Source organism: Diachasmimorpha longicaudata, chromosome 3 (genome assembly GCF_034640455.1).
Source record: "Diachasmimorpha longicaudata isolate KC_UGA_2023 chromosome 3, iyDiaLong2, whole genome shotgun sequence".
NCBI lineage: Eukaryota > Metazoa > Arthropoda > Insecta > Hymenoptera > Braconidae > Diachasmimorpha > Diachasmimorpha longicaudata.
Window position 1 is genome coordinate 4,555,508 of NC_087227.1, and position 22,471 is coordinate 4,577,978.

Genomic DNA, 22,471 nt, shown 5'->3' on the forward strand with positions numbered 1-22,471 from the left:
GGATGAAATTTTACCTGATTAAGGAGAATTTAATTCTCTTTCAAACAGAGTTGGTGTCATCCATTAATATTCATTAGGAAGGGAGATATAATTTTTTAATTAGGGAAGGAATTTGTGGACTCTTCCCTGTGTCGAGATTCCATTGGGGTACGTCGCTCTTCGATTTTCCTCGTGTTCTTTTCTCTTTATTTACCAAGATTAAGGGATGAAACTTGGCCTGATCGAGGAGAATCTAATTCTCCTTCGAACATCATTGGTTCCATTCCTTAATGTTCGTTAGAAAAAGAGAGACAATTTTTTAATGAACCAGCGAATTCCCGGGCGTCGTCTCCCCAATCGCCAGAATGGACGGTGGGGCCTCTCACCGTCGGTGTCATTACTAGCGTTGGCCTAGAGTCGTCCTGACATCCAACATCTGAACCTCTACTTCAGTGTATCCTCTTTGCCTGATTCTCTGTGATCCATGTGACAGACTGCACAGGCCCTATTGTTATTTTGGAGTGTTGTGGAGTGAGAATAATAAGTGACAATGGTTTCGAAGAATCAAAAAGATATGATTGAATTCACAAAGAACGAGGTAAGTTTGTTAATTACAATATTGCTGTTAATTTACTTAGTCTTAAAGAATGGGGAGGGTTTCCAAAGTCGTTTCCTCATGTTGAAGTAAGTGCAGGTTAGGAAACTCATAACTGCTCAGCAGAATCTGTACTTTATTAAACAAATATATTGTTCAACTAAATATTTCGACGAAGTTGATCATCTAATATAATTCTTCAAGACTGACACAGCTTTTTCTTGCTGAAGGGAACAATTAGAGACAATGGAGTTTCATCAATTCGTGGCACCTGACATTTTGTTATGTGTCAAGACTTTGATGGCAAAAGTTGTCATTAGAATATTGTAATTACATCCTTGTCATAGAGTCCAGACGGTAATTGAATTTTCTTTTACACTATTCATAACCTAGAATTGATATCCTCAGAATTATAATTATTATATTTGTGATTTCAGTAGCGAAGTGGTAAATAGAGAGAAGTTGACTCATCCTTCAGTATCTCCCCAGAAATTCAGCAACATCTCTGAATCCAAGGGAGATAGTGGAATTTTCGTAATAACCTTTATTGTTGTACTCAATTCCCTCCACAAAAAAGGGTTCTATGAAAATTTTAATATCTTCCTTAAATTCCGAGATATTTGCGAAAAACTGGTGGATAATTAAAAGTGACTTATCGCATTTGACCACTTTGTAAATCCAAGAATTTTAATTTTCCTTTGAAATCATTCCATTGATCGAAAAATATTGTATTTGATTTTACATTTAGTAAGTCATCAGCGTTGGCACAAATCCTTGGAAATCCACATGAGGACATTAAGGAATTTTTTATAGTTAGGTACAGACCACTCCATAAATTCAACGAATTTTAATAATCGAATTTTTTCATTGAACTGCCTGAGAAATATTTGAAGAAAACCATAACTATTCCGCATCATTTAAGTTACATTTCGTTTCGAATTATTACTGTTATAAATATTGCTCGTTTAAACATGAATCATTTTAATTGTTTAAATTTGTGACGGTCTTATGTATCAGCATACAATTGATTTTCAGTAAACCCTAAATAAATAATTTTTTTCGTGGCAAATTGGTATGTTCAAATTGTTTACGACACACTTCGTCGTTTTGAAAAATTGTTTATCAAATCATCTCATCAATCTACTTGCAACAGTGGAAAGTTTTTTTTTTCAGAGTTATAAAATGTTTTTATTGATTCAATATCGCAATTCAAATGCACACCTGCAACGTCTAAATAATTCACATTCCGTTCTGCACATGATTATGTTGAACGGGCATGAATCAATGATTGACAATTAAAATACTTAAAATTTGCAAAAACGTAACAAAATCGTTTGATTCTGATGAAATTCTAAATATAGATCAACTTGTCACGATTTCTCCCAGATAATTTCTATCTGATAATAATAATAATTTATTTCCTTTTAGTACAAAACTCTCTGTCTATGGACATCACTATGACGCTCTAGAGCTGCCATTTTATAAATAAATCTATATTATATTGCTTTTGTCCCCTGCGAAATAGTGAGATTTCAACTAAAGTTATGTCTGAATTTTGGTATCCTTTTAATTGGAGCTTATTAAAAGGAAACCAAAATTCATATTGAATTTCTAATTTTAACTTTGTCCCAGATTTAAAAAACTTATGCTCTCCCTATTCAATATTTACATTCCCACGTCGATCTACTAAGTTCAACTAAAAAAGTCATTCTGAATTATTCAAAAATAGGGTCAGGTGGGGCTCGAGGAGACCCTCCTCTTCAATTACAGACCTAAACTACCGTTTCATTAGAGAAAAATGGGCACAGTTTTCAAATGTAATGCTTTACCTATTCCATAATTTTATGTTAACGTCGATCTGTCAAGTTCACCTAAAAAACTCATTCTGAATTATCCGAAAATAGGATCACGTGGGCCCAAGTAAACCATCCTCTTCAACTGCAGACCTAGAAAGCCATTTCATTAAGGAAAAAATATCAAAAATCTCCCCACACCCCTTCACATTAAATCCTCCCTCGTTCTTACCAACAAAACCCCACAATTATTCAATAATCTACCTACTACTCTATGAAGTCCAAGGTGAAAGAATGCCAATACCAGCTCTACATTAACTTCATCGATATTAACAACCCTCATAAATCAAAATTATGTCACGGTGACAATTTCTCACGTGTCATCACATCCAACCCTCTCCCTCCCCCTCAAACGTCCCATTAAATACAGCTCCATCACGACAATCCCCCAACTACTAACAACCTCCCCCGCCCCTCAATCACCACAAATTCCCTTTTCCCTCTCCCAAAACAATTGAAAATTCATTGAACCCACTGATGTCCAAAACCTCAACATTTCCCTCCCCCGCAATCAGCATTCAAACGTTGCCATGCCACTATCGATTTCAGTTTGCGCATGAACTCCATCGTCTCAATTGTCCTATATTCTCACCTTCCACCCCAGTGCAACACTCCGCGTCAACCCCGAAGAGCCCCCGTGATCATGCAGTGCTTGAAAAATATCTCAAACATCCTGGAGCTCCCCCAGAAAATTCCCAAAAATATTTTCAAACTGCGATGCTAAACGCATCAAATTCACTTCACCGCTGTTGCTCATTGCAATCATCATCTGGACCACCGGAGTTGAGAAAAACACGTCGTCTTCATGGTCTCCAACTGCCTCTGCATCCCCTCCAAGTTGGTGGCTGGTTGGTGCTAGTGCTCCTGTCCTCTGGTGGATTTGTATCGGTCATTCCCCACCTGTCTGCACCCCTTCGCACCCCCTTCACCCTCACCCTGGGTGCAATACTTGCTGTTCACGCTTTTACCCACGTATTCGCCCTAGTGCTCGATCCCTCTGATCCCCAGGTCCGCAAACAACCGACGAACAATGTTGTTCCAGAATTTGATCGGACGAAACATCTGCACGTTATTGAAAATGGCAGATGCCACTTGTGCAACATAACAACAACTTCCAAGCGAACTAAACATTGTTCAGTTTGCAACAAGTGCGTTAAGAAATTTGATCATCACTGCATGTGGTTGAATAGCTGTGTTGGCGAGCGTAATTATAAATTTTTTATTGTATGCGTTGTATCCGCTATTTTTGGCTCAGTGATATTGGTTGGATTGAGCTTCGGTGAAGTGTTAGTGACTATCGAGCGTCATTTTAACGGTGTAAATATGACGATGGAGAACATAACGATGCCGATAGTGTCGATACAGCCAATTCAGAGTACAAGTACTTTGATTATAATTTCCCTTGTCGGGGTTTTGTCAGCTATAGCAGCAGCATTGCTCATTCACTTGTGCATTTTCCACGGATACATCGCCTACTTGGGTTTGACGACGTACGAGTATGTGAGGAACAAACGGGAGCAGAGGGCCCTCATGCAGGAAGACCATTCGAAAATGTCCCACTCAAGTATCAGCAATTACCATTTTTGTAAGGATTTAAAAAGCGGTGAGGAGCCGCCGAAGGTCAGTGATACCAGCCAGGTCTATATATGCTCAACTCACACCACGCAAAGTGATAGTACTCCTGGACGGAACAAGGAGAAGCGAAATTTCCATTTGTATTTTACGTACGAAACACCGGCTGACGCGACTTCGTTCGAGCTGAGCCAGACGGCGTCGGGGGAGCAGAGACCCGAAGACTTCACGGAGTCCGTCAAAGGAGCGGAGTTGAAGCCACTGACACCGTCGCCCGTGTCCTGCTGTTTCTCCATAATGCACCGCAGCTGGACGGATCGGAAGAAGAAGAAGGGATCGAGCCACAGGAATGAGGAGGACAAGGTGGTGACGCGTTGCACTCCCGTCCGGAGGATTCAGACCTTTTTGCGGAGCCGACTGCGGAAGAATGCGCGCCAGAGAACGTTGGACTCCACGCGCGGACGGAAAAATCGAATTGGGCCGATAATTGGGTCGAGCGGACCCAATGCTGAGGAGGCGAAAAATGGGCCGCAGATTGAGGAGAAAGGATCGCCGATTGAGAGCATCGCGGGAAATATTCAGCGGGAGAGTCCTGAGGTGTCAAACGTCAGTTTGGAAGTTGCGGTGAGACCGATCAAGCTACCGCCACTTAATCTACCGTCCACGGATGATATTATTCATGAGAACAGTGTGTTCACGCTACCGGTGATGAAGAGGAGCCAGCAGTTGAGGATTCGGAGGCCTAGTTTTCACAGACGACCCAGGTTCAAGATGAGTCCGCATGTGACGCAATCTGCTCAATTGTCACCTATTCCAGAGTCGGAATTCTCCAAACCCGCTTCGCCAAGGTCACCACCGAAGCTCAAGCATTTCACCTTTCCGCCCACTTCCACTGACTGATTCATTTTTTTTATCAATCGTGTTCTACGAGGTAGTTTTATAGGCAATTGGTTGTAAAAGATTTTTGAATGATTGATGCGCGGAGATAAAATGTTGGAAAAAGTATGTGAAAAGTTCGGTTGAAGTTGTCTGGAAGCTCAACCTGAGGACAAATCTTAAAGAAGCTGTTTAATTAAATTTTTAATCACATTTTTAGGTATTGATAAAATGCCGTCATAATGAAAATGGCTATGAAACATCGCACCATAAGACCACACGTTATTTATTTGAAAATTTAATGTGTAACATAAAATTGGTAAAATTCAAAAGTGCTAAAGTTTCTATTTGGGAAAATGCCATTTTTTTACGATTCAACATCGTATTTTTTATTTTAGCTCGCGGTAAACACACAGACGGAGGTCAGTTAAAAATCCATAAACAAATACTTTTAACAATACAATTTGTAATATATAGAGGCTGATTTTCTTAATATTTCTAATATTATTTCTACCTCTTGTTGTTCAGCCAAAAGTCTCGAATATTAGAAAATTATTGTTCTCGTTCGAGAAATATTCTATTAATAAATATATATCTTTTTTAAGAATTATAGAAATTTCTTTTAAAAAACATATACATTTGACAATACATTTGGTTCCATTTCGTATTATTAAAAACTCCAGTTCATGTATTGAAAAAATTCAATAAATATGGAAATCGGGATAATAATTTGATAGTTCACTGTGTAATATTTTTGCAATACAGATGTGTTTAAATACTTCAATCTGTACAGCAAAATTCCATTACTTGTATTAGAACATTTCAATACATCTGGAGATCCAATACGAGTGTTGTTTTTTACGTTACGCTACTGCTTTCATGCGATACCCTATTCTGATTTTTGATTATGTGTTGCATAATGACAGCGAAACCGATGGCATATCAAGATCATTATCGAGTATTTAATTTTATTAATACTTATGCAATGAAAAAGTGTTTGAAATTTACAAACATTTTTAACAGTGTATGAAGCACAGCAGACTCACCATTCAATAAACGCCAATTTATTTTTGAGCAGAGCGATTTTTAAAAATCAGCTGTGCAAAATTAACGAAATAGCATTTTGTACAAAGTGAACAATTTAATTTTGCTATGGTAATAAGTATAAAAAACAATCGAGTATTTCAAAACTTTATTTATGTTCTGGGTCTTATTTCGGTTATTCATAGAAAAAATTGAAAAAAATTCTGTAGAAGAAACAAAAAAAAATCACACAATAAAATAAAGAGGAGACAATTTTAGGACGTCTTTAAATCCAACTATGGCCCGTCATTGCAATGCTAACATAACGAGTGTGTTTTTGGAATTTGTTTTTATGTACCAGAGGAGTAGACAAAATTAATGAATCAGTTCTATAAACTTTAGCGTATCGTTTTATTTTTATCCAAACAGGATTCGAACTCATGACTTTTAGCTTCTGAGGCGAGGATTTTATATGGACTGAGGGAAAAAATGATTTTTGCCAAAGATCCATTGACTTCAGAGAAATAATAATATTTTTCCAGTCTCTCATTTCTCGAGTTGAATTATCACTAGTTAATCCTCATTAGATTTGAAATACGTTTATTATATAACTCTTTCAATAATAATAAACGTTAACAAATCACTAATCTAGAATTATCTTAAGTGAATTGTTCTAAAACATGATCGTGTTAATTATAGCCTTGGGAAAACCCCTTCGATAATTATGAAAATGACAGAACAATAATTCGTCGTTCAAAGTCCTTAAGGGAGTTTCTTTGGGGTATACAATCATCCTCAAGGTAAAGACAAAGAGAAAGAGTGAGGAGTGGTACGAAAAATCAAAATGACTGTCTCTCTCTTTTTTTCATGATTTCAGGCAAAAATGATTGAAATAATTGGTCTGTACATGATTATGTGTTGAATCACGTACTTTTTCCTGTATTTTATGCTCCGCGTGGGGAGTCAGGTCGTGCCATAATTAATTATCCAAACAATTTGTCGATTCATAGATTGAGTGGAATTTTTCATCTTTATCAGTATTCACCGATTTTTAGTTTTATAGTCTTGAATGAGCTGTTAAGAGTGTAAATTGTAATATAGGGGGAGAATTAGCGGAGGAAACATTCCATTATCCATTATTTATAAATTAGAGAACAATTTTGTGCGGAGTTATTCGAGTAGAATATTGTTTCAACAATTGTAATTAAAAATTTTAAAAGAGAAGTGGTACGAATATGGACCCAAAAAAAAGTTTATGTTGAGACTTAATGTGTCAAATTTAGCGAAGAAAATTCTCCTTAAGAATATCGATTCTGAGAAAATAAAATGAGTAAATCAATGAAATATTTTTTCGAAAGAAATATTATAAAAATCAGTAGAACTTTAATTAATTAGAATTATTATTAGAAATATTATTATTTTTCATTTTTGTGGTATTTGTGATATTTTAAAACAATAAATCCTTCCAAATGGCAAACAATATCAAATCGAAGAAAACGAGTTTGCATTTATTCAGGAAAATATTGTTTTGGTACTATTGCAAAAAATATTTCTTTGGTTTTCACTGGTTATTTCTCACGGTCAAAGAGTCTTTTATAACTTCGTGTGGACTATGCACAAGTGTCCGAATGTCTATCCAGACCTTAAGAACGTTCACACATCTTTTCTGTTAAAATTCATGTTCTCTTTATTTTTCTAAAAAATTATCGTTTGGATTGAAACGAAAAATATAACATTTCAATTTTCGGTCATTATTTAATGGCTCAAAATTTTTTAAAATTATTTTCAGTTAAAAACGAAAACAAAAAAAAATTGCAGACGATTTGGAAGCGTCGTGATCCATTAAATAATGATGAAATGCGAAAATTTTATATTTTTTTACGACAATTCTGTCAGAAAATTCCTAGAAAAATGAAGAACAGGGTGTTTGGACAGGGAGGAACATCCTTAGAAGGCTCTGCGTTGAGAATTTTCTTTCGCTCACAGGAAATTCACTGGGATTTCTGTTTAGGAATATCTCATTCTGCCACTTCCCTATGGATTTGTTCTCCTGTTCTACGATTGCAAATAATTATAAAGTATTTTTGTAATAATAAAAATTGAATTCTCTAGAAAAGTGAATAATGAATAAGGTAAACGATATCAAAACATAGATTTCAGGACAGAAATTGAATGAATTAAGACTTATTAGCAGGGATAACAGTTTATGTTCCAAAAAATTTCAATTTTTCATTTTTTTCAAAGTCCAAGGAAAATTGTAATTATCCGTCCCGCTCAATGAAGAACCTGTCCAAGCACATAGAGATTATTTTTTACAATGAACAGTGACTGTACTTGATAATTCGAAATAAAGATCATTCTGATGGATTGTAATACGTAATTATTTGAAATAATTGTGTTGAAGTTTAGTTATGGGAAATGGCCTGGCACTAACTGGCACGGGGGTCCTCTTCCAGACAACAAATGTCCATTTCCGTTGCGTGACAGAAGTCGTCGCGTGACCATCCCCTCTTTATTCCCTATGACTAAGGGTAAAAAGACGCCCGATTACCCTGTGATCCATAATTATTTTCAACCACATAATTCATCGTTTTATGTATAAACAATTGTCGTGGTCAAGTATTGCGACGACGTCGTAAATCGCAGTGAATGACAAACAATATTATTCGCCACATGACGAAAATAACTGTGTAATTTATTAAATCCGATAACTGGTTGTGTTACGGTGACCTCAGGATAACCGTATAATCGTCGTTAGGATAGGACGAACCTGGATGAGACTGAAGGGGCTGGAGAACGTTGAGTCGAGGCTAAATTAGAGAAGTTCAGACATTTAACATAAGAAATAAATTATTTTTCGGGACTCGGGGAAGAAAAAATTGTACTGTGGGAATATTTTTAAAAAAGATAAAACAGCTAAAAACTTCAATAACGAACACTTGAATTACACAGATAGCAATACAAATACAAATGTCTATTCTCTATCGCGAACTTCTATACCGTCTGATACCTCCACTGAGGACTTCATCAAAACTTCTTTCTTGAATCGTTTATGTTGAAGTCTCCCAATTCTACTAATTCTAAGATGTCATCCCTTGACCTCTGATTCCTTCCACCTGGTCTCTTCTCCCACCACCATTGTCGAGCCCTGTTCGCCATTTTCCCCTGCTGAGAAATTCGTCAAACGTGGCGGAGTGGACCAGCTAATGGTCCAGGCGTCATTTAGTGAGGGTGCTTACATTTTACCTTAATAAACGAATAAAACTACGTTCAAGATTTAGTCCTAGCTTTTATCCTAATCTTGCATAAACTGCCGTAGTAATAGTTAGGCCCTACTGTCTCGACTATTCCCAAAAACTACAATATGAAGACGTTGGAGAACTCCGCAACATCTAGATTAATCGGAAATATTCGATACTACAGTACTTTTTTTGGTAGTTTCGAAGTAAGAAAAAGATTTTCTGCTCACCCATCTTGACAGATATTGTTTTTGTCCAGAAAGACTGTCTTCATGGTCATAATTTGGAAATCCGCCTTGACGATAATTCCGGCATCTTGATGAAGTTCAGTTGTCCATAAATTTGCTGTGTAATACGTGGTATTCTCCTAATCTCTTCGCAATTATCAGCGTAAAATGGGTGATGCGTAATTAACGACGAATTAGAGATGAATGAAGGACGATAAAAATAACTGACGAATATATTACCCAATTTATGACCAGTGGAAGAAGCATAAATTTATGTTGATGATACCCTATGTGATGAATCACAATTGACCGATCAGAAAAAATGGCGCCCCACGTCCGTAAAAAATAGTACGTGTTAGCACACAATCAGTGAATTTTTATAGTGTGATTCCGATAAAAATTACTGTACCACCTACTAAAGTTCTTTTATGGGCTCAGGAACACTTCGATATCGACCTCGTAAAAATTCAATTTCTAATAGACGACAAGGTGGACACTAAATGGCTGCTGTAACAGGTGACATGACGGAGTCCAACGTCGGCAATAATCGGATATGTTTGACGCTCATCGTTAACCAATCACAGTAAGTTAACGAAAAATTGCTGTGCGGCACAATAAAAAATGAAGAAAGGTATAATAAAATAAAGCCAGTGAGATAGGGATTTTAAATAACATAAATCACAATGAAATCTGGTTAATTATTAGTTCTGGAATATCACAGAATATTTATAAGTCTTACCAGGACTCTTAAAAATTATTCATTGCGCAGCATTCTGCGATCGGCCCTGGCAGGAGATGAGGAACGGCCGACAGTGGGCCGACATTTGCCCAATGCTGGCCGACTGTCGGCCACTCCTCATCTCCTGTTAGGGGATGAGTTCGGTTTCGATAAGAGAAATGACTACCGAAACAAGACTGGGCGGACCCCCCCCCCCCCAAATAAAACAAAAATTATTATTATTATTCATATAACATTAATATATAACAAAAACTGAATGTAGTGAATAATTTAATAAAAATAAATCCTTTTTTTCGGAAATCTGGTCTTGGAAAAGACGATGTCGTCTCCCTTACTAAAATGCAAGGAAGACCTCAATTGCAGATTGAAATAGTGTATGCGTTTAGTCCTATAATTATTATATATAATAATTTATAAGACTTGACTTTTATTGACACTAGACGGTCCTGATTATTCCAGAAGTGTAAAATGGCCGAGAGGCGGACCTTTCGGCCATTTTACACTCCGTTTTAGGCAGCCGTCTAGTCAATGGTCTCGAGTATCTGTGCCCTACGCGCGAATTCGTAGACCCTTGATACCGCCCCTATCGACATGTACATATATCTGGCCTGCGCTGCACCTTGTGCATAGGTGATGAGGGTCCTTCTCTGTCAACCCGCATCTATTGCACAGGGGGTCAGTCCCTTTGCCTATTCTCGATAGGTACAGAGCCAGGGGCCAGTGCCCAGTGACAAGCCCCACTACAGCACGGAGCTTAGCCCTGTTTAGGCCCAACAATCCTTCTGCCACCTTCCTCGTGGGTCTTTTCAGGAGAGATTTTGTGTGTCTAGCGACCGTTTCCGAGCCCCACCTAACCACAATCCTCCTGTCCCCACGTTCCTTGACTAGATCCTTCACAAAGTCAGTGTGCACGCCTACGTGCTCCATTTCCCTCCGAAAGGCCCTCCAGCACCGGTCTTTAGCTAGCTCATCGGTTTTCTCATTGCCTATGATGCCAGAGTGGCCTGGAATCCAAGCCACCTGAATATAATGTATAATACAAATTACAATGATAATAAGTAATTATAATGATATAATACCTATAATAAATAATAAATTAGAGAAACATAGGAGGCTGTTAAAAAAATTTTTTTTCGGTTTTTATTGTTCAGGACTCTGGCAATTCAATAGAAGAGCCCACGGAAGAAATAGAAGACCTTTGGGAAAAACTGGGAAGACCTCGGAACATCGTAGCCCCAATGGTGGACGCGAGTGAGCTGGCTTGGCGACTCCTCTGTCGTCGTCACAACGCACATCTCTGCTACACTCCCATGTACCACGCTCAAGTTTTCTGTCGAGACACCAAATATAGGAACGATGCACTCGCAAGCTCCCCCGAGGATCGACCGCTCATACTTCAAGTGCGTAAATCCAGTTTGAGCTAGACTGAGCAAAGAAAAAAAGTGAAACAAAAGAAAAATTTTTGGATAATGACAGAACAGGATTTCTTAGAGAGAAATTAATTATTTTTCATTCTGATGGTAGTTGTGGTATTTTAAAGAAATAATTTTTTTGAAATGGGGACCAATAAATCGAAGCAAACGATTTTGTATTTATTCAGGAAAATATTGTTTTGGAACTATTTGAAGAAATATTTCTTTGATTTTCACTCGTTATTTCTCTCCGTCTATCCATTTTTGCTTTCGAATAACAGCTTTGTAATTGACGGATTTTTCAAGTCTCTAACTTCAATTACAAATTATCTAAAATGTTATGAACTGCCAAGAAAATATGTTTTTTACATCATGTTTGTGTGTATGTGCTAGAAAATGCGAAATTTTGAACATTAATTTTGAGAAATTTTGAGAAATTCTACATGAAAACGATAAAATTTGTAGCTAAAAATCGGAATTTGCGACTTACGATAGCTATAATTAACCTTAATTTTGATGGGTCATTTCAGCTTGATCGGTCCAGGAGTTCCTGAAATCTAACAACTTTAGTAAATTGCGTTTTTCCTCAATATCTCAAAAATCACTGCCAGGATTTCAATTTTTTCTTCAAAATGCTCGTCTCAGTGGATCCCCTCTAGATCGATCGGAATATCCACGTTTTTCTGGGTCAAATTTCGGGACATCATTGTTTTTCGGTTTTATCATTATAGCGCCTTCGTCTTATGACTGTCTGCTGGTCTGTCTGTTTCTCATCGATTACCTGATATACCATTGAACCTCGTTCATTTTTCATTTTTACAGTTCTGTGGAAATGATCCCCTTACACTGTTGGAGGCGGCACAACTGGCCGAACCGTTTTGTGATGCCATTGACATTAATATTGGATGTCCCCAGGCAATTGCGAAACGAGGACATTACGGTGCCTTTTTACAGGACGACTGGGAACTCCTGAAGAAGATAGGTAATAATGATAGAGGAACAGAAATCAATAGAGCGTTAAAAATAATTGTGTAGCCACTGGGTTGGCTTGAAAATATCGTAGGTAGAAATGACCTCGAGATTCCGATGGAATTTAAAAGCCTCAGGAATGTATTATTCTTAACAAATGAGATAAATCCAATTTCAATTTTTTCCATCCATTGCATATGGTTGAACTGGCAGAAAATTAAGGTGTCGATTAAAGAAGGAAAATCATGTCGATTAAGTTTACAACAATTTTCTCATAATTTTTTGTTGCTCAGAAAGCTCTGACGATTACCGTCAAAAAGTTCTCCAGAATAGTTTTAATTTCTCAGCTCAATCCTGAGATATAAACTTTCCTATTTTTTTTCCTTTTAACATTTCGGTAGAGGCAATACCAACTAATTTACTTATTTTTTAAATTAACGGTTCGTAATTTCTTAATGCAAATAAGACACAGGGTCGAACTGGTGTCAATCAATATTGAAAATGGCGTTTAATTAAATGTAAAATGCAATGAATTTGCCATTATTCTTCGGTGGCAGCAGTGGTTCGCCTAATACGAAATACAAGGGAGATAATGTCGTGCCCTGATTGTCTGTGTCACTCGAGGAGCTCTACAAGGATTCAACTAGGAAGCTTGCACTGCAGAAGAATGTAATTTGTGGCATGGGATTAGGAATTTTAATGCAGTGGAGATGATTTTATGTGAATACATTCAAATAGGAAAAATATGGCGTTTAGCGCAAATGACAGGAAATGAGTGGGGAAAATTGAGGGACAGATGTTCCAATAATGAATTTTATAATCCTAATAAGATACGAAATCAAGAAAGACTTGATATCACGACTCAACAAATTTATAGAAAACAAATGAAGTTGTGTTGTGGTGTCATATCGTTAAAATAATTAGAGAAACTCAGATGTTTTTGGAACTTGGAAGAAAAACGCCTGAGTTGAACCATTAATGATAAACTTATTTGTCAATTCTAATGAAAGGAAATTATTGAATCTATGATAGCATTTCTGTTTTTATGTAGAGATTCGTTTTTTATCAAAGACAAAAGCTCATCGTCGATATTCTGAAAAGTTCGTTGCACTTTTTCTCTTTAAAGCTTTCTCAAAATAAAAACCATAACTAATTTAATGATAATAATGAAGAGTTTTTGTCAATTTATTTTCAGTTAAAACCTTGAGTACAGAACTAAAAATCCCCGTTACATGTAAACTTCGAGTGTTCCCCGAGATAGAGAAGACCGTGGCATATGCTAAGATGTTGGAGGCATCAGGAGCACGATTATTGACAGTTCATGGAAGAACGAGAGAGCAGAAGGGTCCAATGACAGGTACGAATTTCAAGACCAGTAGAGCATGACAACCTGAAGTATTACATATTTTTCAATCATGTTAGCATTTCAATAACGATTGGCGTCGAGAAGTTACTCCCGATATCATTATTCGATAGGGTTGGCCTCTTGGGAGCACATAAAAGCTGTTCGTGATGCTGTGAAAATCCCAGTATTTGCAAATGGCAATATCCAGTGCATCCAAGACGCTGACAGATGCATTGCCGAAACTGGGGTACAAGGGGTGATGTCAGCGGAGGGAAATTTATTCAATCCCTTAATTTTTGAGGGAGTCTATCCCCCGAGTTGGGAACCAGCTGAAGACTACCTGAATCTAGTGGAGAAATATCGAGCCCCACCTGCTTTCATTCGCGGACACTTATTCAAATTATTCCAGCATACGTAAGGATTCATTGTTGTCTTAGAGTTATTTCTTTAAACTACTGATATTTTTTTATTCTTTTCACTATAAATAGTTTGCGCATGTGACTATTCTCTTTTCTAGATTATGTTTACCAGAAAACACAGAAGAGAGAGCCAGTTTAGCCGGCAATTCGAGTATGGAAAGCTTTAAATCTGTAGTTAGCAAATTGAAGGAACGCTATTTGCCTTATCACGAGGGAAAAATCGTGTGGGAGTCGATGCAAGAAGGTTTGATGTTTTTTATTGTCATTACTATTGTTACATATGGGGAACGGGATAAATAACACGACAAATCGATGATCATGGAGGGCAATCAGGGTAGAAAATTTATCACAAAAAAATAGTATTCTAAAAATAATGATGAATCATAAAGAAATATCACAAACAAATTATCATAATTAAAGATATCACAGACGGGATATATGAAAGGATTTAGGATTCGATGCCAGAAGATTTGACGATTGTTGTTATCATTGGTATTATTAGTCATCGGCGCCACGACAATTGACATGATAAATGATAATGGAACAGTAATCAGGGTAAAACATTTCTGATCTCAAAAAAATTAGTATTCTAACAATAATGATGAATCATTATGAAATATTATAAAGAAAATATCAGAATTAAAGATATCACAGACGAAATATCATAGAAAAGCTCCGAAAAAAACTACATTAACTAATTCAAGGAAAACATTAACTAATTCAGGACGAAATCACTCATTATTTGTACTTGTATCGGGGCATCGACCAAGAAAGGACTCTGGATGTCCATCACGAACCTAACCGGCTCAGGCCGAAGGGTACCGAGCACCTATACATGACACAACTACCCCCTCCGCTACCTCTAAATGATCTTTAATAATTATCCCAGGCAAGAGATAATTATTATGCTCTTCTCAATGATACATTTTTTATATTTTTCGGAGCGATAGTTAATAAACTATGTGCATAGCAAAGGTCCCATATTCACGTTCTCACGATTTCACATTATAAAATTGTCACACTGACCCATCCGAATGGGGCCTTAATTGTACGTACGACATTGAAGTATTAACTAACAGTCGATTTGAATGTGTTGTGAACATTAAAAAGAGAAAAATGAAAAATCAACTCTTCTCAATTGAATTGTAAATTCAATTTTTTTAAATAAAGTCCATAAAATATATAAACTTATAACATCAGTTTATATATTTCAAAACAAAAATAGATTTTGGAAAAACAATTCTTTGTAAATGAATATTTGTAAAAAATGCTCTTTCTCAGTGCATTGACTTAAGAGAGACACAAAAATTCTTCGTTTTATTATAAACAATATTGAACATATTTTAAAATGTATTCTAGACTACAATTTAGTACTCCCTCCTTGGCTCTGTCAACCGTACGTTCGAGACACCCCCGAGGTTCACATGAACAAAGTTGAAGCCAGAAGAAAAGAACTTGTAAGCACAATAAAATTGACTTCCTGAATTGTTTAAGTGAACCAAAACGAATAAGTTCTTAGATTAATCTCCTTGTATTTGTTTTTAAGGAAAGTATAGGGGTGAAGCGGGACTATCTGGATGACGAGGGCAACATCGTTTCCCGAAAGAAGATGAAGAAGCTGAGGAGAATGGCCAGGAAACCCCATCGGGGCCCAACTGTTAGGAAGGGCTCAAACCTTTGCACAAGTTGCCCGAATCCTGTGGTAAATTGTCCTTATTCAGATATTAATTTATGCAGAATGACAAATTTCAAAAATTTTCTCCTTTCAACTAAATAATTCCTATAACTTGAATCTATTCGCCATTTTGGACAAATCCAAAATTATAATGAGTCAATCCAGTCGAGATCCCTTTCATGCAATTCATGTATCAATATATTTTTTTCAATTTAACAAAGAAAATTTTAATTCTACATTTTTCAATAAAGTACATCAAAAATAAAAATTAGGGATTACAAGTATGAACTTAATCATTTCAACTCCATTTTTCAAAACTTCAATTCACTTTGAATAGAATAAGAATTGATATTTATATTTAATTCTGATTAACAACAATTGCTTCAGCCAACTGATAATTTTCGACTCAAATTTAAACTTTAAATCAATTTAAATTTAGAAAATTTGTTTAGCTGAAATTAATTATAATGTTAACGATGAACAATCCAGATTATTTCAAGAGCCACTAATGTATGTCAAGGTTAATTAAAAAATTGTAATTATCCACTGGATAATTTGAGTTACACTCAATTGTTGATTACCAACTAAAAACAATTTTATTTTTCTTCTCCACGGTTTTAGGGTACCAAGTGTGAGTACAAGATGTGCCGTCAATGCTGTAGAACTCAATGCTTTAATGACAACCTCGACTGTCTAGGCCACAGGAACCTCACGAAAACCCGGAGGAAAATGGCAGTAGAGTTTCGAATGCAACGAGGAGAAGAATTTACCACAGAAAAAATTATCAATAAGAGTGACTAACACCAAATGTTGTGTATTTTTTAATAAAATAATAATTAAAATTATTTTCGCAAATAATTTATGGACTTATTTGTCATTGATGAGTCATCTTCGCCTTCAACTCAGACGACAAAGCCGCAGTAGCCAATCACTTTTTCCAGTTGAGGCATGAAAAACATCTCTATGAGGAGGATTTAGGAGTAATAAATAACAGAAACAAAGAAAACGGAAAAAGAATGAATGTAAAGAAATGGCATTGTAACCAGATAATTTATTCAATCGTCATCATAACTTAACTATAACATGATAATTTATGTACATAGGGATGATGAACTGTACACATTTATTTTTACACAATTAAAAATCTATTAATCTACACTGAGGTTGGTGAAAACAGCCTCGTCGAGGTCTCAAACAAATCTGCAATTTTTCTACTAAATTTCTGACTCGTCGTTTCGTCACTTGTTTCACTGGACCAGGATTTCTTGCTGCACAGCATCATGAGCATTAAAACTGGGAGGTGAATTAAAGAGAAACGAAACAGCTTTCGGGAACTTGCGCTGTCTGATTTCTTATTGAATTGCCAAGCTAGAAGCAAAAATAGAAAATTATTTTATCTACCATAATAATACATGAGGATTGAATTATCCCAAAAGAGTTAGAAGCAGAGATTATAGGCTTGGAGTATTGAAAAATCGATACATAACCTCAAACTGCCATTACAGCTACGAACAACATAATTATTTGATAATTTTCGAACCCAATTACGATTGATAATCATATTTGATTTTAATAAAATAATTCTTTCAACTCAAATTGTGATCCTTCGATTTATTTATTTATCCTTGAACCGTATGGGCAGAGTCGACACTCTTAGTTCAATGAGGTAACCGTGAAGAAAACTAAGTAAAATGAATAAAGGAAAAATTTTTAATTGTTAAAATAAAACATAAATTGGATCGTTATTTTAATTAAGAAAAGTCATTTATCATATCTAAAAATTCTGAAAATATGTCTCATGTAAATCCGGCTGAGAGATTCTGTCGAATTTAATTATATTTTTCCATGAAAAACTTGTGAATATGTGTCATATTGTGTCAGAATCTGTCAAAATGTTCGACATTTCTATTTATGCAAAATAAATTTACCTAAATAAAGGAAATATGCATTGAGCGGAGTAGAAGCAGCTGCGAACCACCAATTGGTGACCTCCAACATGGACGATAAATACGAGAGTCCCATCAATACACCTGTATACCGTAGAGCAGTCCTTCTACAGAGTCCTGGATTCGTAACAGCCATCATCCTGTACCCAGCTCGACTGTAGTCCGGTCTGAGGTTCCACGAGAGTGCGTTAAAATGGGGAAATTGCCAGGCATAGAGCATTCCCGACATTATCCAGGCACCAGGAGCTAGAATTTCTCCGGTACAGCCGGCCCAACCCATCAACGGTGGAATTGCTCCAACTAAAAATATATTAATTGTCATTTTTCTGGATTCGAGTTCAATATGAATATAGTATTCAGGTCAGGGCATAATTCTCAATTTTAATTTAAATAGAATTAATTGAAATTTTGGGTCGGTTAGATACACTGAACTATCTGGAATAAATAGTTATTGTTTTTCAATGTTATCTCAAATTTTGGGGCAATCCTGCATCAAGTGAAGATGCACAAAAAAAATGAAAATATTCTGAAAAAAGGGTAAAAAAATTAAAAATACAGAGCCATGCATTTTTAGTCTATATGTTAGGGTAATATAATTAATCCCCAGGTTAATTGCCATAAATGTAAAGTCTATAATCCCTGATTTGGTGGGGGAGAAGGGAGAGCGAAGGCTCTAAAAGTAAAGGATTTCCTGAGTTGTTCAAGGAGAATTATTTTAAAATATAATTTTCTGAAAAATTATTAATTATTTTTAGTAATTTTTGAATACTAATAGTTTTATTCTATAATACATAAAACCCTGGGAATCAGAAAACTTTTCATAAGGTGGCGATTAGCTGTCACTTTAGCCTATCAAGGAGGGGGGAGGGCGAAGGATAAATATTCACAATGTAAATCATTCTGTAATCAACACGTGGGAACCAATTGTAAAATATTCTTCTTAGAAAGTTTTTAAAATTATTTTTAGCAATCTTTTAATTACCATAGTGGTACCGTAAAATTAGAAACATTTAATTGACCACCTCAATACAGATTAAAAAGGCCACGTTCTATATATATATTTTTTTTTTTTCATGATATTTTTATTTTTCCTGTGCATTCTGCTTGATGCAGGACTCCACCAACATTTGAGATAACATTGAGATAACATTGAAAAACAATAACTATCTATTCCAGATAGTCCAGTCCATCCAACCGAGCCTTAAATAGAATTAAATTTGAAATAAATCAAGTCTTACATCATTTTATTTATCGTGGCATCAACTACTGGGTCTTAACAACTTCATCTAAGATTGGCCCAGTAATATTTAGATTATAGTGATATTAAAAACAATTTACCAATGGATCCAATCCACGTATTGAGAATTGAGACTCGTTTCATTGGTGTATAGATAGCCGTATACAGCACCAAGTTGGCGGCGCCGAGTGCAGCTGTCAATCCATTGACAGTAAAATACAGTATGGAAAGTCCAGTAATACCAGAAATTGTTGCAAAGGCGATCACATGTGCAGGTCTGGAGTACCACAAATGAATAAATTATTTTCAAAGTTGTGGTCCATCGCAGCATATCCTAAGTCGATCTAACTAATGTTAAATACCAATAAAATAAGGAGCATAGAATTCCTATTTGATGGACACCATTAGTTGAACAATTTTTTCATTAGATTATTAAATTTTCACCGATGAAATTGGGATTAATTTCCGAACAGACCCGTCAGAATTCCAATTGAGTAGAAAATTAAGATTTGTCAATTTTCTACAAAAATTTCCGACTACTTCTGTTGAATTTTTTAACTGATTTCATCATACATTATTTTATGTCCTTGCAACAGGTACGGACATTCGCGAGGATGTTTAAAAATAATAAATTTCAATAGAAGTGCAACGGGGTCAGAACGAGATACAAATAATGTGATTAGCAAGCGAGGACCAGAAATACTTTAGCCTATACTATAGAAGGAATAGGACACCCTGGTTTGAACGATTCAAGAATTTTTTTGGCAGATCAATTAAACTGAGAGAAATAACGAGTAAAAATTAAAGAAATATTTCCTCCAATAGTGCAAAACAATATTTTCCTGAATCAATGTCAATTCGTTTGCCTAGATCTCTTGTTGGCTATTTCGAAAAATTTATTGCGTTACCACATATACCATAAAAATGAGAAATAATTAAATAAATGTCCAGAAATAATTAAATAAAAGTGCATAAATTAAATAAAAGTGCATAAAAAAACAGCCGAGGGCTCCTAATCACACGAGTTATCACACACCGTTGCACGTGTATTCAAACTAGACTTTTCGTGAGTGATGTTACGTTCAGGAAGTGGTGAACTGTATCATTTTTCGTTCACGAGGTTTGACGTTTCGTTTATAAGTAAACAAAAAGGCACTTTTCAACACGGGCTGAACGTAACAGCAGTGACAATAATACAATTTTTTGTTATATTTCATAATATGTTGTGATGTAACTTTATAATCGATGATTACAACACGTTTAGTCAGCAATAAACAAATGACAATTGTTTTTACTCACGTGACATGTCCTCGTACAAGTACTCGATTCTTCGTCCTCGACATTTGGGCATCGAAGGGAACTTCAAAAAACTGATTTATGGAGTTGGCGGTGGCTGAGACGAGGCCAGTACCTAGGCCGCACATGATGAATGTTTGAGGGTCAAAGGCACCTGGTGCCAGAGCATATCCTCCCATTGTCGTAATGACAACTAGAGCTACGAAAAAGGAAACAAAATTTAATTTCAAATGTATCTCAAGCCTTTTGCAACGGAATACTAATCAGGAAAATTTGATCATTGATGAGGAAATATTGGAAATTGATGAACAATTCTGACATTATTGTGAATTACCAGTTATTTTGTTAATACGTGATGTGAAAATACAATGCAAAAGGTCGTCAGAATCTGAAATTTTCATGAGAGACATTCAATTTTCAAGGAGAAATAAATCTCGAAACACTGACGTTTCGTTCAAATTGGGAATAAAATGTGGAAACTACTGTAACGAAACGAGAATTCATAATTCAATAAATAAATGATTATTACATTAATCTATCGCGAAAAAGGAATATAAAAAGCATTGACTCATTCATGAACTCGCAATGAAGATGAAAACCTCCAGAATAATTATTGGAAAAGCAAATACGTAACAATATTTCCTTTAATATTTTTTTTCTTAAAAAGCAGAAGCCCCTCTACGTCAGATGATCGCCGATTAATTCTTATTAAAAGGGAAAAGTTAGCGAACCATATTTTCGAGAAGAACAACCTTGGAATGGAAAATTGAACTCCAGGTTAATTACTGAGATTTTTCATTAGGACGCCCTCAAATACTCACACGTTAGACGGATTTTCGATAAAGCTAAACAGTGTTTGTGTAATTTTTTCGGCTCTAATCCAATTACTTTCCAGTCTCCCTCCAAATTCCTGGCTTCTGGTGAACTGGTGGCGCCGATTTTTTTCGCCAACACTTGGGCAGGTGGTATCAAATTCTCTGGATTCAATTTTAAGTTATCAAGGGGAAGTTTGGAATCACCGGAGACTGTTATCCATGGTGGCTCTGCGAGAGGCTCTTCCTTTATCACAGGCCTCGCAGAGTACTGTTTACAAGAATAAGAGTATTCCCATCAATAAATGCATATTAACAATAAATTCAATTTTAAAGAAGAAGAATGAGTTTTTGGAAGAAAAATGACAAGACTTTTAAGGGTTTATTGCCTCTATTTTCTCGTTCTTTGAGATTTTTTAACAAATTTTCGAGGAACGGTTGCTCTTGGAAACCGCCAGTTCCTGTTTTTTTTTTTTTGTTATTTATCCAGAATCAAAACATCACAATGAACATAATAACAATGAGCTCAGACCCTTTCCTCGAAATTCCGACAGGTGAAAAATCTGAAGATGCACTTTCTCGTAAGTTTTTTATGGACTAATTTATCATGACTTAAAAGTCTAAATTAAAAGCAGAATAGTACTCACTGAAGTTGTTAAAATTTTGTTGTAACATTTTGTATATCTGCAGAGCCTCAGTGCAGCCGATAGTGATATCATGGTAAAAGATTACTGTGGCACTAGCTCAACATCTTTCTACGAATAAAACAATCATTATCACTGAAACTAGAAATCAATTAATGATTTTCTTTTACAAGAACACAAACTTTTTTCATTCTTCTGTCAAATTGTTAGTGAAAAATGACCTCTCGGTTATTGATGACATAATCACAAGGGGATCGAACGAAAATAACCTCGAAAAAGGTAGAAAACACCAGAAACTTGTCAACAAATACGAAGGGACCATTCAATAAAATATACATACGTTGAAAATACTCGTCACAGTACACAAGTTAATAACACAATCTGTCAATCAATCTGTCAAAGGGATGATAAACGTGTTTCTCTTCCGAAAATCATAATTTCCCATTCTGTCAATGCGTAAACACGTGAATTTTGTTGTTGGTGAGTTCTCACGAACCGTATGCAGATAGCAAACAGGTGATTTCGTTTTGCAAAATAGTCTAATTGTATCGTTTGTACTGTCTTTGTAGGCGTTTGTAGTGAACTTAAAATGTTTGGCAAGTGTTTAATTAGC

At 35.8% G+C, this 22,471-nt stretch overlaps 3 protein-coding genes across 7 annotated transcripts; 2 read left to right on the plus strand and 1 right to left on the minus strand.

Annotated features, from left to right (window-relative positions):
• The first annotated feature begins 427 nt into the window (after positions 1–427).
• On the plus strand, positions 428–17,294 carry LOC135159983 (tRNA-dihydrouridine(16/17) synthase [NAD(P)(+)]-like). Of its 2 annotated transcripts, none has more exons than XM_064116084.1 (9): positions 428–577; positions 11,255–11,503; positions 12,338–12,497; positions 13,680–13,841; positions 13,961–14,243; positions 14,347–14,492; positions 15,608–15,705; positions 15,795–15,950; positions 16,545–17,294. In XM_064116084.1, the coding sequence occupies exons 1-9, from the start codon at positions 530–532 to the stop codon at positions 16,722–16,724; spliced, it is 1,482 nt and encodes a 493-aa protein (XP_063972154.1). In that variant the 5' UTR covers positions 428–529; the 3' UTR covers positions 16,725–17,294. The 2 variants fall into 2 exon arrangements, with proteins under 2 accessions (XP_063972154.1, XP_063972155.1); XM_064116085.1 differs by lacking the exon at positions 428–577 and adding an exon at positions 9,808–9,947.
• On the plus strand, positions 2,847–8,676 carry LOC135159979 (uncharacterized). Of its 2 annotated transcripts, XM_064116079.1 has the most exons (2): positions 2,847–3,631; positions 3,848–8,015. In XM_064116079.1, the coding sequence occupies exons 1-2, from the start codon at positions 2,905–2,907 to the stop codon at positions 4,897–4,899; spliced, it is 1,779 nt and encodes a 592-aa protein (XP_063972149.1). In that variant the 5' UTR covers positions 2,847–2,904; the 3' UTR covers positions 4,900–8,015. The 2 variants fall into 2 exon arrangements, with proteins under 2 accessions (XP_063972149.1, XP_063972148.1); XM_064116078.1 differs by having other exon boundaries at positions 2,850–8,676.
• On the minus strand, positions 16,941–22,358 carry LOC135159984 (protoheme IX farnesyltransferase, mitochondrial). Of its 3 annotated transcripts, XR_010298484.1 has the most exons (8): positions 22,199–22,358; positions 21,862–21,969; positions 21,224–21,485; positions 20,406–20,601; positions 19,208–19,383; positions 17,852–18,169; positions 17,411–17,605; positions 17,152–17,291 (listed from the first exon to the last, which is right to left on the minus strand). XR_010298484.1 is itself a non-coding variant. In XM_064116086.1 (7 exons), the coding sequence occupies exons 2-7, from the start codon at positions 21,931–21,933 to the stop codon at positions 17,077–17,079; spliced, it is 1,239 nt and encodes a 412-aa protein (XP_063972156.1). In that variant the 5' UTR covers positions 21,934–21,969; positions 22,199–22,358; the 3' UTR covers positions 16,941–17,076. The 3 variants fall into 3 exon arrangements, 2 of the variants coding, with proteins under 2 accessions (XP_063972156.1, XP_063972157.1); XM_064116086.1 differs by lacking the exon at positions 17,411–17,605 and having other exon boundaries at positions 16,941–17,291; XM_064116087.1 differs by lacking the exons at positions 17,411–17,605; positions 22,199–22,358 and adding an exon at positions 22,041–22,192 and having other exon boundaries at positions 16,941–17,291.
• Between the last annotated feature and the right edge of the window lie 113 nt (positions 22,359–22,471).